General features: G+C 39.7%; 1 protein-coding gene across 3 annotated transcripts in view; it reads right to left on the bottom strand.

Moving 5' to 3' along the window:
* Nucleotides 1–14,153, bottom strand: part of trpm3 (transient receptor potential cation channel, subfamily M, member 3) — a 971,875-nt gene that overhangs the window by 218,934 nt on the left and 738,788 nt on the right. For all 3 annotated transcript variants that reach the window (XM_051927388.1, XM_051927386.1, XM_051927387.1), the window contains exons 3-5: nucleotides 12,368–12,572; nucleotides 9,362–9,575; nucleotides 348–472 (exon numbers count right to left, since the gene is read on the bottom strand). In XM_051927388.1, the coding sequence (XP_051783348.1) occupies nucleotides 348–472; nucleotides 9,362–9,575; nucleotides 12,368–12,572 (544 nt within the window). The remainder of the gene's footprint in view (nucleotides 1–347; nucleotides 473–9,361; nucleotides 9,576–12,367; nucleotides 12,573–14,153) is intronic.

Here is a 14,153-nt window from a genome sequence, read left to right on the forward strand (position 1 = left end):
CCATCAAAAACAAAATGGCATTACCAGAGAACGTGATTTACTTTTAACAATGTTAGAAGATAAGAAAAGAAATGCAACTATTAAATTCCTTGGTCTCCAAAAATCTTGAGACCCAGAATAAGTTGAAAAAATTAAAAAACAAAACAACAGATCATGATAAATGTGAGTTTTCTTATTATATCTCTGGAAAACACATTGGGATAAACCGCTCTAGTAGTATCTCTTCTTAATTACAAAAATAAGCTTTTGAGGTGATGAACTTTCCAGATCTGCTTACAGAAAAATAACAACATTAGTATGGAATTCATTAACATCTAAGAGAACTACTCAACATTTTGCAGACTTACATCTTTTCCAATGAGGTCTTCTTGGTTTTCCACTATACCCCAAGGAGCAAGGCCAATGGTGCAAATTTTCCCCCTTGATTTAGATGCATGGTCTTTTAATGCATCCCCAACATGACGAATTACTCCTGCAAAAAAAGGACCAGATTAAATAATTAAATTGCATTTGATTTACCTGTCAGCCTAAATTTTCAACCTTATATATATAAGCAAACCCCATGGAGTTCAGCTTTGCCTTGAGTTCAGCAAAACTGCAGAAATGTTAAAGCACTTTGCCGAATTCCACTAAATGAATTGAAGTCAATGGAGAAGGAGGAACTGAACTATTGTAATGGTGAAATGGTCTTTTAAGTGTTCCAGAGGGCTATGGAAGTGTCTGGACCAATTATTGTAGCCAAAAATCTGATCTGAACAGTATATTGCCAAAATCATTGAATTCGGGTTCCAATCACTTCCATGGCCACAGATGTATAAAATCAAGCACCTAGGCATGCAGACTGCTGCTACAAACATTTAGGAAAGAATGGGTCGCTCTCAGGCATTCTCAGGTGAATTCAAGCATGGAACCGTGATAGGATGCCACCTGCACAATAAGTCCATGCGTGAAATTTCCTCACTACTAAATATTCCACGGTCATCTGTTAGTGGTATTATAACAAAGTGGAAGCAATTGGGAACAACAGACACTCAACCGTGATGTGGTAGGTAAATGTAAAATCACAGAAAGTGTTCAGAAGTTGCCAACTTTCTGCAGTCAGTAACTACAGACCTCCAAAAGCTCAAGAACAGTGCATAGAGAGCTTCATGGAATGGGTTTCCATGGCCAAGCAGCTGCATCCAAGCCTTACATCACCAAGTGCAATGCAAAGCATTGGATGCAGTGGTATAAAGCACACCGCCACTGGACTCTAGAGCAGTGGAGACGTGTCCTCTGGAGTGACAAATCACGCTTCTCTGTCCAGCAATCTGATGGGTGAGTCTGGGTTTGGTGGTTGCCAGGAGAACGGTACTTGCCTGACTGCATTGTGCCAAGTGTAAAGTTTGGTGGAGGGGCAATTATGTTGTGGGGTTGTTTTTCAGGGGTTGGAACTCTTAATGCTTCAGCATGAAAAGCCATTTTGGATAATTGCATGCTCCTAACTTTGTGGGAACAGTTTGGGGATGTCCCCTTCCTGTTCCAACATGACTGTGCACCACTGCACAAAGCAAGGTCTATAAAGAAATAGATGAGCGAGTTTGGTGTGGAGGAACTTGACTGGCCTGCACTAAACCTACCCCTGACCTCAACCCGATAGGACACCTTTGGGTTGAATTAGAGCAGAGACTGCAGGCCAGGCCTTCTCGTTCAACATCAGTGCCTGACTCACAAATGCTCTCCTGGAAGAATGTTCAAAAATTCCCATAAACACTCCTAAACCTTGTGGAAAGCCTTCCCAGAAGAGCTGAAGCTGTTATAGCTGCAAAGGGTGGGCCAACTCTATATTAAAGCCTATGTATTAAGAATGGGATGTCATTAAAGTTCATATGTGTGTAAAGGCAGGTGTTCCAATACTTTTGGCAATATAGTATATATATATATATATATATATATATATATATATATATATATATATATATATATATATATATATATACTGTATATATAATAATAATAATATATTTTATTTATACAAGGCACCATTCTAAGCACACAAGGACACCAAAAAACAATAAATAAAAAAAAATATTATAAACAAAACTTAAAACATCAGAAAATACAGAAAATATAAAAATTTAAACCAAACAAAGCCACTGTAATCATAGAGAAAAAGCCATTTTAAACAGATGGGTTTTAAGTTTACATTTGAAGGTTGAAAATGATTTGATATTTCTAAGCTAAGTAGGTAGTGAGTTCCAAAGCTTGGGAGCAAAACGGCTGAATGCTCTGTTCCCCATGGTGGTTAGACAGGTGAGAAGGATAGTCAGATGGATGGAGGAAGAGGATCTAAGGTTACAGGAGGAAATGGCAACATGAAGAAGGTTGGACAGATAAGGAGGGGCGAGGTTATGAATGGCCTTAAATGTTAACAGCAGAATTTTAAAATCAATTCGAAACTTAATCGGGAGCCAATGAAGCTGCTGCAAGACCAGATTAATATGGTGAATAGATGGGGTTTGAGCATTGATGCGAGCAGCAGAATTCTGGACTAGCTGAAGCTTATGGAGAGATTTATTAGAGAGACCAAAGAGGAGTGAATTTCAATAGTCCAGACGAGAAGTAACAAGACTGTGAACAAGAATGGCAGTGGTGTGGGGAGTAAGGGAGGGGCGGATGCGATTAATATTACGTAGGTGGAAGTAAGCAGACCGGGTGATGTTATTAATGTGAGATTGGAAAGATAGAGTACTGTCAAGGATGACCCCTGGACTCTTGACCTGAGGTGAAGGGGAAACGAAGGAGTTATCAATAGCAAGTGAAAGATTATCAGCTTTGGATAATGATGATTTTGTACCAATGAGGAGAACCTCAGTTTTGTCACTGTTTAATTTAAGAAAATTTGAAGAAAACCAGGATTTAATTTTAGCAATGCAGTCAATAAGCAAAGATGGTGGAAAAGAAGAGGTGGGTTTACTAGCAAGGCAGAGTTGGGTGTCATCAGCATAACAGTGAAAATTAATGTTATATTTATGAAAGATATTGCCAAGTGGAAAAGGGTAAATAATAAAAAGAAGAGGCCCCAGGACAGAGCCCTGGGGCACACCTGAAGTAACAGTGGTGGGTTGGGATGTGAAAGTTTTAAGCTGAACAAACTGAGTGCAGCCTGAGAGGTAGGATCTGAACCAATCTAGTGGAGTGTGGGTAATTCCAATCAAAGATAATCTGTTAAGGAGAGTGGTATGACAAATGGTATCAAAGGCCGCATATAGATCAAGGAGGATGAGAATAGTAATTAAACCAGAGTCAGCAGCCATAAGAAGGTTGCTAGTAATTTTAACAAGTGCTGTTTCTGTACTATCTCTCTATTATAAAAAAAAATCCTGAAGAGAAACAGTAGGGCATCGAGACGTGATCTTCATGTTAAGATCACGGAAGACAGTTAAAAGACCCACGAGGGCCTTAAACATGAGACATTGTGCCAAGAGATTGACCCATAGCTGTCTTGCGATGACGTAGAACATGAGATTCTTGCAAGACATGTCCTACTTACAATCAATATCAAATAAGATAACGGAGCCGCAAAACATTCAGTCTTGTGAAGGATTTGAGCACACACAGATCCAGGGTCTCAGCGCATATCAAGTGTACATGGATGATACGTTATAAATAAAATGATGACTAAGCGAAGAAGATAGCAGCGCAGAGAAAAGAGACTCAAAAGCGTTGGAGAGAAAAAAGAGCAAAAAAGAAAAAATAATCTAGGTGCAAATTCAGACAATAAGGAAACACGTTAAATCGGGCTCAGAAATTAAAAGACAGAGTAAAAGACAAAGTAGAACTTCATAAACACGTTCACAAACGTTGACACTATACACATGCAGAGTAAATTATGAAAGCAGTGGAAATCAAAAGGCTCAAAAAAAAAAATGTATGCGCAATACAAATGTGGAGAAAGTTAATGTTGGAAAATTAGAAAGTATAAAAAAAAGAAAGTAAAAATCACAGTAACGCAAACAAATGGAAATTATTACTTGAAAAAGGGAAAATAATCACCACGGACCAGGTGTCATTAAAAAAAGCAGGACAAAGCGAGGTCAGAAATAAAAGACAGAGTAGAAAACAAAGTAAAACGTCATAAATTGGCTGCAGGGACTCTCTTGCCCAGAGAGTTTGGTCACGTCATTGTTGTTATTGTTTACATCCCTCCTCGGGCGGATGTGGAGACAGTGAGTGACATCATCCATTCTGCTGTTGCTAAGTTACAAACGCAGCACCCTGAGGTGCTTGTGCTAATCGCTGGAGACTTTAACCATGTGACGCTGGACAAAACATTACCTGCCTTCTCCCAGTATGTGGACTGTAACACCCAGGGAAATAAGACTATTGACTTACTGTATGCAAACGTTAAAGACGCATACAGCGCCACCCCGCTGCCTGCGCTTGGGAAAGCAGATCATAACCTGGTTCTGCTTCAGCCTCACTACAACCCAAGAGTGAGGGTCCTACCTACAACCACACGCTCATTCAGGAAGTGGTCCCCGGAGGCAGAGAAGGCTCTGAGAGAATGCTTTGGAACTACAGACTGGGATATCCTGCAGGGATCACATTGTGAGAACATTGAGGAGGTTGTTGACTGCACTACTGACTACATCAACTTCTGTATGGACATTGTAGTTCCAGTAAGAACTGTATGCTGCTTTGCTAACAACAAGCCATGGATTACAAGTGACATCAAGGGCCTTTTGAACCAGAAGAAAAGGGCTTTTAAAGGCGGTGATCAGCATGAGCTCAAGCGCGTGCAGAATGAACTTAGAGTCCAGCTCAGGGAGGCGAAGGAGCAGTACAGGAGAAAGCTGGAGCAGAAGTTGCAGAATAACAACATGAAGGAAGTGTGGGATGGGATGAAGATCATCACTAGCTGCAGCTCGAAGCGGGGTGCCACCATCGAGAGAGACGTGAAGAGAGCAAACCAAATGAACAACTTCTTTAACAGGTTCGACCACCCTAACCCACTCTCACTCTCACCTCGGAGTACTGCACCCTCCACCCATCCTTCTGCTGATACCAGCATAGGAGAGACATCCCCACCCACAATTACAACAGCGTAGGTGAGCAGAGAGCTGAGGAGACTTCATGCCAGCAAAGCAGCAGGTCCAGATGGAGTGTTGCCACGACTGCTGAAGGTCTGTGCATCGGAGCTGGGGAGTCCTCTACAGCGCATCTTCAACCTGAGCCTGGAACAGGGGAGAGTCCCGAGGCTTTGGAAAACATCTTGCATCACCCCAGTCCCAAAGGTATCACGTCCTAGTGAGCTGAATGACTTCTGGCCTGTTGCTCTGACATCACATGTGATGAAGACCATGGAGAGGCTGCTGCTTCACCACCTGAGGCCACAGGTTCAACATGCCCTTGACCCTCTGCAGTTTGCATATCAGGAGAAGGTGGGAGCGGAGGATGCCATCATCCATATGCTACACCGATCCCTCTCCCACTTGGACAGAGGCAGTGGTGCATTAAGAATTATGTTTCTGGACTTCTCTAGCGCCTTCAACACAATCCAACCTCTGCTCCTTAGGGACAAGCTGACAGAGATGGGAGTAGATTCATACCTGGTGGCATGGATTGTGGACTATCTTAAAGACAGACCTCAGTATGTGCGTCTTGGGAACTGCACGTCTGACATTGTGGTCAGCAACACAGGAGCACCACAGGGGAATGTACTTTCTCCAGTGCTGTTCAGCCTATATACATCGGACTTCCAATACAACTCGGAGTCCTGCCACGTGCAAAAGTTCGCTGACGACACTGCTATCGTGGGCTGCAACAGGAGTGGGCAGGAGGAGGAGTATAGGAACCTAATCAAGGACTTTGTTAAATGGTGCGACTCAAACCACCTACACCTGAACACCAGCAAAACCAAGGAGCTGGTGGTGGATTTTAGGAGGCCCAGATCTCTCATGGACCCCGTGATCATCAGAGGTGACTGTGTGCAGAGGGTACAGACCTATAAATACCTGGGAGTGCAGCTGGATGATAAATTAGACTGGACTGCCAATACTGATGCTCTGTGTAAGAAAGGACAGAGCTGGTTATACTTCCTTAGAAGGCTGGCGTCCTTCAACATCTGCAATAAGATGCTGCAGATGTTCTATCAGACGGTTGTGGCGAGCGCCCTCTTCTACGCGGTGGTGTGCTGGGGAGGCAGCAAGTTATTGTCTGTTTTTACCTGCATTATTATCAATCTTTAATTTAATATTGTTTTTTGTATCAGTATGCTGCTGCTGGAGTATGTGAATTTCCCCTTGGGATTAATAAAGTATCTATCTATCTATCTATCTATCTATCTATCTATCTATCTATCTATCTATCTATCTATCTATCTATCTATCTATCTATCTATCTATCTATCTATCTATCTATCTATCTATCTATCTATCTATCTATCTATCTATCTATCTATCTATCTATCTATCTATCTATCTATCTATCTATCTATCTATCTATCTATCTATCTATCTATCTACAAAACAAAGGGGCCAAACACATGTAGAGCAGGTTAGAGATAATGAAAACTGGAATTCAAAAGACTCAAAAAAAAGTAGGTGCGAAACACATGCAGAGCTAGATACAGAATATGAAAGCAGAAAAAAATGAAAGTGTCAAAAAAAAAAAAGTAAACATATGCATTAGCACAAAAAAAGAGAAATTATTACTCTGAGAAATAACTAAAAGGTGAATAAAGATCGAATACATGGACACAGGTGATATGTCAGAAGTATGTAAATATTGTAAGGCTTTGAAGTTTAAGTCAGAGAATTTCAAAAATGTGTTTTACTTCACATGCATTTATTGGTTACTTTGCAAAAAAATTATTAACTGCTGATGATGTCGATCGGTTTGTCTGTGCTGAAATTCCAAACAGAGAAACCTATCCTGAATTATGGTACAAAGTCATTAAACACATGTCTCACTGACCTCATTTAAAAGATTCAGCATATTGGAACTCGAAAGATTCCAAATATTGTTTTTACAGAAGTTCTGAAATAAGAGTAAAACTAATGAAATAGCAACAATTCAAAGAAAAAAAAATCTTAAAAGAGTGTATCCAGAAAACCAAACACGGGGGTTGGCGAGCGAAGCGAGCAGGGGGTGAAGCCGCCTAGTTATAAGGTGCCCCCAAGAAAAGGTAAGCAGTAAACTGCCAGAAGTTTAAATTTAAAGTTTAGATTAGCAAAAACTGAAAAGGGTGAAATTTCAGGATACTGCAAATGGGCCTTCTTCAGGGAAGAAATAATATGTTACAACCTGCAGCAATTAAAGTAGATTAAGCAAGTTGAAGCAAACAATTTGCACAGGTGTCCCAACTTCTGTTGATTACTTAAAATCACTCTGTCTGTCTTAAAGCAATGTTTGAACAGACTGTGCTAGTACACTAGACACATGACAGCTGTGGTACTTACTACTTGGACAATATTACACTGTAAAAAGTTAAAGTGATAATTGCAAGAAAACAATGATTAACAAATAATTAACAAACAAAATGAGACAGAGCATTATTACCCTTAGAAGAGTAGGGCTTTCATTTAGAGAAATTGAAAACATTTCCAAGTGTCAGTGAGTACGATGTTTTTCACAATCCAAAAGGCAATTGGAAACCGAAAGAAACTCTGATAGAAACAGATCTGGCAGACTTCTGAGGGTCACCAGTTTGCATGATAGGCACCTCACAGCTACAAGAACAGCTGAACAGTGGTTGAAAAAAGCCAAGTCTCAGTTTCTATTATGAAGAGGAGACTATGTCCAGTCTGCAGTAGTTCACAGCCGCTGTTTCAAGGCCCTATTTTGTCCTTTAAGGAATGGCTTTCTTACTGACACTTGCCCTGCCAAGCCTGCAGCAGAAACTGTGTATATATATATATATATATATATATATATATATATATATATATATATATATTGTGGCGTACAGCTAGCGCCTCTATGCTGGAAGGACCAGGGGTGAGAGCGTATCCAATGCATTTCCTCTCCCAGAGTGCCAGGTGGCAGCCCCCCTGGGTTGCAGTGGTGCCTTGGACTCCCGTAGAGCTCCATGGGAGCTGGAGTTTGGTGCAGCCCTGTTGGGGTTCATGGAGGGGATGCTGCAGCTAATGCTGAGCCCTTGATTGCAGCACTTTCGCCACACCCAAAAATCCAAAGTTAAAAATTGCAGTTTGAGTGCAGTTATCACTTCTGTGTCTATATGTAGAAACCATAAGTTAACATGAGAGATGAAATTGGAGGTAACAAAATTTGAAAGGTGCAATAATACAAAGCAATGGTTTGAAAATTCCAGAATGACAGTGTTTATCTGCAAGACTGTCTTGGACAAATATGCACTCAAAGTGTGACATATCCATCAGTAAATTTGAAGCAACTATGCTATATCATCTGGCAACAGCCACTCTTAATGCACAAGTCCACCACCTTGCTATCATTTTTCTATTTTTTGTACAGAATTAGATATACCTCATCACCTTGTTTTCTTCCATACTGAGTCGGTGCTATTATTCAAATTGATTTTCAATGCAGAGATACAATGAGGGTTGCATAAACAGTGGTGTAAAATTACTTGCCTATGTGGTACTTTCCAGACAATCCCAATTCAAACTGGAAGAGCGTTCTGCTGTGAAAAATCTGTTGTCATATCTTGTTTGTTGCTTGTCTTATTTTATTCATCTGGAAGAATCCTAACCCACCTTCCATAACTCACTTGGAAAAGGATGTCTTATTATACCGAAATTTCAAACAGAAAGGCATGGTCCAAAGTTTTTCCATAATTTGGCAACAATATATTAATCAGGTGCTAAAATAAAGAAGCTTAGATTCTGTTTAACCTTAAGGGTGTCTTAGTGCATATGAGGGATTATTGTACATTGGTTTAAATGTTTACATAGTTTACTGATTTGGGTAAAGGAAGCCTGTTGAGACTGATATGATTCAAAGCATAAATGTCCTGTATGGGATGTAGTAGTGATTGAATATTTCATTTACTTAACTGTGACTTACTCATTGTAATATGTTTTAGAAAATCAATACAAAAAATAACTGCGGTGGGCTGGCACCCTGCCCGGGGTTTGTTTCCAGCCTTGTGCCCTATGTTGGCTGGGATTGGCTCCAGTAGACCCCCGTGACCCTGTAGATAGGATGTAGCGGGTTGGATAATGGATGGATGGATACAAAAAAATAACATTTAAATTAATGGCAATTTTTACCAAAATTTATTATTATTTTGGACATGGGCTAGCATTGGTTAAGTTGTAGAATAGTCTTTATATTCTACACTTGTGTTGTTCTTTATAATGTCATAACATCTAGTATTGATAGCTGGTTGTATTCTTACCTGTATTAACTCCTCCAGTGAAGATCCATGCCCCAGTTGTCATGGCAGCTTTTATTAGACCCTTGCCAAACACTTGCTTGAGCTTTGGCTGAAGTTCAAAGTTCTGGAGACCACCATGAACAGAAATCAAAAGTTTGGGAAGATCCAGCTGCCACTCTTTTGTCATCAAGTGCAGAAGAAGGTCAGGCTTTGTGTCATAAGAAACACGTACATACTATAAAGTAAAAAAAACAACAATATACAAATGAGTTGGACCACGTACACAAGTTATGTCATCTCGGTGAATACATTACAGCATATAAACATCTGAATGCTTCTCCTTCTATCTGCTTTATTAGATGTGGCTCCAACTGCATAATTACATGTTTTACAAAGTTTTATAAATACACAGTACTTATTTATGATTTTTTGCTCAACATATATTTACTCTAAAGAGAAATATTATGCAAGAAATGAATATGCATCATCAGAAATAACCAAAAATGCTCTTCAGATAGGACACCATCAAGATGGAGCAGAAAATCCAAGGCCTCCAAGTGCAGATTTCTACTGCAATTGTTGTTGTTCAGACTTACGCTTCTTCTGTGTGGGGCCTTGCAGCATCTCTGCATCCTTGGGTGTGATGCCACCCTATACCACCCTATTGCATGGCATTTTGCCTCAACCAGGACCATGCTAAGATTAACTTAAGATCCACATTTTTGAGATGATTCTTTAATACCCTTGAACAGATAAAATGAAAATCTGGTAAGTAAATGTAGACAATGACCAGACTTTGAATCGAACCAGGGTATCTGGAGCTGTGAAGAAGACGTTCTAGCCACTGCAGCACTGTTTTGCCCCTCCTGTTATTTTATTGCAATTTTTTACATCCTTTTTCAGGGCAGATTAACATTTTTTAAGAAATGTTAGACTCAATGGGATGTCTTGGTAGCTAGGCGGTATGCTGGCACAATGCTTAGCATTGTATCTGTTACTCAGGATCTGTCGGTGGGCATCATTTACTCCGCTGTACATCCGTTTCAGCCAGTCTCTTTCTTGGACCTGACTAAAATTGTAACTTATTTCAAGCTGTCTTTTTGTCCTCTTGATTTTATGCCTGCTCGATTATTTAAAGGGGTGTTCAGAGAAAGTTGTGGGTTGTGTGGAGCACAACAATATTCTTGATAAGTTTCAGTCAGGATTCAGAACATTTCACAGCACAGAATCGGCGTTGCTAAGAGTTACAAACAATCTACTGCTGGCAACTGATTCGGTCATGACATTCTGATTAACAGGCTTGAGTGGTCGGTTGGTATTTGGGGTACTGATCTTAAGTGGTTTGTGGATTACCTCAAAGGCAGGACGTTTTCTGTACATGTTGGTAGTTTAACAGCTCCTACTGCTTCTGTTGGGTACCCCAGGGGTCTGTTTAAGGTCTGGTCCTCTTCTCTTTATATATGTTACCATTCTGCTCTTTACTCAACATATATAACATCGCATTTCATTGTTACGCTGATGATACTCAAAATTACTTTCCATTGCAATCAGGTGAATTGGAGTCGGTGACAAAGCTTTTTAACTGCTTAGATGATATAAAACACTGGATGGCACTTAACTTCCTGCAGTTAAATGAGTCAAAAAACTGAAGTCATTCTATTTGGCCTACCCACTGTTACCCAAAGCATTGCTAGCTCGTTGGGTCCACTTGCCCGTTACTTAAAGCCATGTGCTAAAAATCTCGGGGTCATCTTGGATTCAGATTTTAAATTTGACAAACAGATCAATGCTGTGCTAAAGAGTAGTTTTTTTCTACCTCAGGGTGATCAATAAAGTCAAACCGTTTTTGTCATTTAATGACCTACAAAAGATCATTCGTGCTTTTGTCATGTCTCCTTTGGATTATTGTAATGCCCTGTATGTCGGGGTATCATTGGGATTAATAAAGTATCTATCTATCTATCTATCTATCTATCTATCTATCTATCTATCTATCTATCTATCTATCTATCTATCTATCTATCTATCTATCTATCTATCTATCTATCTATCTATCCCGTACAACACTGTCTTGCCTGCAAATAGCGCAAAATGGGGCTGCTAGAGTTTTGACCAGCAGCAAAAAAAAACAGATCACATCATTCTGGTGTTGCCCTCTATTCATTGGCTCCCTGTTGTTTACAAGGTGAGTTTTAAGATTTTAGTGTTCATTTTTAAGCTCCACCATACTTAGCTGATCTTCCTATTCCGTATTCGCCAGCCTTGTAGCTGAGGTCTTCAGATCAGCTATTGCTTACTGTCCCACACACACGGTTAAAGCTGAGGGGCGATCGTGCCTTTGCGGTAGCTGATCCTAAATTGTGGAACGGGTTGCCCCTCGTAATAAGGTTGGCTAATCACTTTATAGTTTTAAGCTTCTGCTAAAAAAGCACTTGTATTCACTTGCTTTTTAGCTTATGAGTTTGAGTGTTTAAATCTTTCTATTTGTATTCTTTATACTGTGTTCATCTAATGTATGTTTTTTATTTTACATAATTTTATATAAGCTATTTATCTTTGTGTGTTGGTATATGTGTGTTCATGTATGTACAGTATAATGTTTTCTTTTCTGTTTTTCTTTTTAATAATTCCTGGCTTTTATTTCTTACTATTAACTTTTATTCTATGTAAAGCACTTTGGTCAACTTCCAGTTGTTTTAAATGTGCTATATAAATAAATAAAACTAAACTAAAACTAAACTCTGCTGCCTCACAGCTCTAACAAGCTGGACTGATCTCCTGGCTGTGGCAGGTGGACAATGTGGAGGAATATCCATGTGCTTCCTGTGCAAGTTGAACTGTTTCTTGAGTACTCCAGTTTTCTTCCCAATGGCTCTGCATTAATTTTGCATGTGCGAGTGAGACCATATCCTGCAATAGATTGGCACCCCATCTACTTTCCGATGGTTAAAATCTTCATAGCATTCATGTCAGAAAAGGACAAAACAACCAAAAGAAAATAAAGAAACTCATGACTGCTCAACATACCATAGCTTTGTTGGAGTGTCCCCCTCCTTGAAACTCGATGGTCCCAAAGGCATCAGTGGGGCTGAGTTGAGTATGTTTGCTAATTGACCACTTCTCCGACTGATTGTCATTTTTGGTAAGTCTTGCTTCACCTTTCTCATTCTGACTTGTTGAGATGCTAGGAGGCAGTCCGACATGTTGACCTATAAGACGACCACAGCAGCACCTGCAAAAGTAAAGTGTAACTAGTAAGAAAAATAAAACAATGCTTTCATTATATTCAAATTGTTATTAAAATTGACACGTGTAACTTGCTTCATTATGTCCATTCATTCTGTTATGTCTATGCTTTATCCATATCTCTTACAACAGACGAAAGGTGTTGCTCAAAAGACGGAATTAAAAATATTTTCATAAGAACTAACATTAGTTCTCCATGCAGATGGAGGTTATGGTCCATCATCTTGCAAATACCAAGTTCAGATAATGATAGAGATAAGCCAACTAAAAAGATAGCGTGAAATATTAAGTTTTGTCCTTCTTTTTTGTAATTCTTCTGTGTGTGTATATATGTGTGTGTGAGGAAGGTGGTGGTTGTTGTTTGTTGTATCATTTCTATAGTTCTTGAAATTCTGTAAAAGCTACATTTCATGTTGGGATAAGTAAAGTTCTATCTATCTGTCTATCTATCTATCTATCTATCTATCTATCTATCTATCTATCTATCTATCTATCTATCTATCTATCTATCTATCTATCTATCTATCTATCTATCTATCTATCTATCTATCTATCTATCTATCTATCTATCTATCTATCTATCAGAATGTTATTTTCATAAAGCTCAAAGGATAAAGGAGCTTTGCCAGTCAGGGTGCACCTGGGAGACCCCAAAGGAGTTGCTGCAGTCACAACTAATTACTCTTCAGCCAGTATTTTATTCTGTTTTTCACATTATTTTTGACAGGTGGTAAGGGCAGGAAGTACTGTATAATTCAGAGAGTAAAAAGTGTAATTTCTCTACCAAAGAATTATTCCTTTTTCACAAACTGAGCAGCAGACAATTTACAGTCAAAATTTTGCATCAAATATATCCTATCAATAAAAAAAATTAAGTAAGTAAGTAAGTAAAATTAATTTATAAAACGCTTTTCACAGAGATGATATCATAAAGTGCTGTACAACAATAAAACACATAAAAGTGCAAACCAAATATAGCAAAACAAGAAAAAATAAAGAGAAGCAATAAAATAGAATAGCCAGTCATTTTCCAGCCCGCTATATCCTAACTCAGGGTCATGGGGGTCTGCTGGAGCCAATCCCAGCCAACACAGGGTGCAAGGCAGGAACAAATCCCCAGGCAGGGCACCAGCCCACCGCAGGAAACATAAACACACACCCCCACACACCAAGCACACACTAGGGGCAATTTAGGATCGCCAATGCACCTAACCTGCATGTCTTTGGACTGTGGGAGGAAACCAGAGCACCCGGAGGAAACCCACACAGACACGGGGAGAATATGCAAACTCCACTGAGGGAGGAAGCGAACCCAGGTCTCCTTACTGCCAGGCAGCAGCGCTACCACTGCAACACCGTGCTGCCCTTAAAATAGAATAGCACGAACAAAACTAAGAATAAACCAAAGGTCCAAGCAGAAACTATTCAGCTGTGTTCAAAGGCCTGTTTAAATAATAATGTCTTACGTTGCTTGCTAAAAGAATCAACTGACTCAGTCGTGCACAGTGCTAGCAGAAGACCATTCCAGAGCCTTGACGCAACAGACTGAAACACACTTAGCTTGAGC

The sequence above is a fragment of the Erpetoichthys calabaricus genome, chromosome 5 (genome assembly GCF_900747795.2).
Source record: "Erpetoichthys calabaricus chromosome 5, fErpCal1.3, whole genome shotgun sequence".
Classification (NCBI taxonomy): Eukaryota; Metazoa; Chordata; class Cladistia; order Polypteriformes; family Polypteridae; genus Erpetoichthys; species Erpetoichthys calabaricus.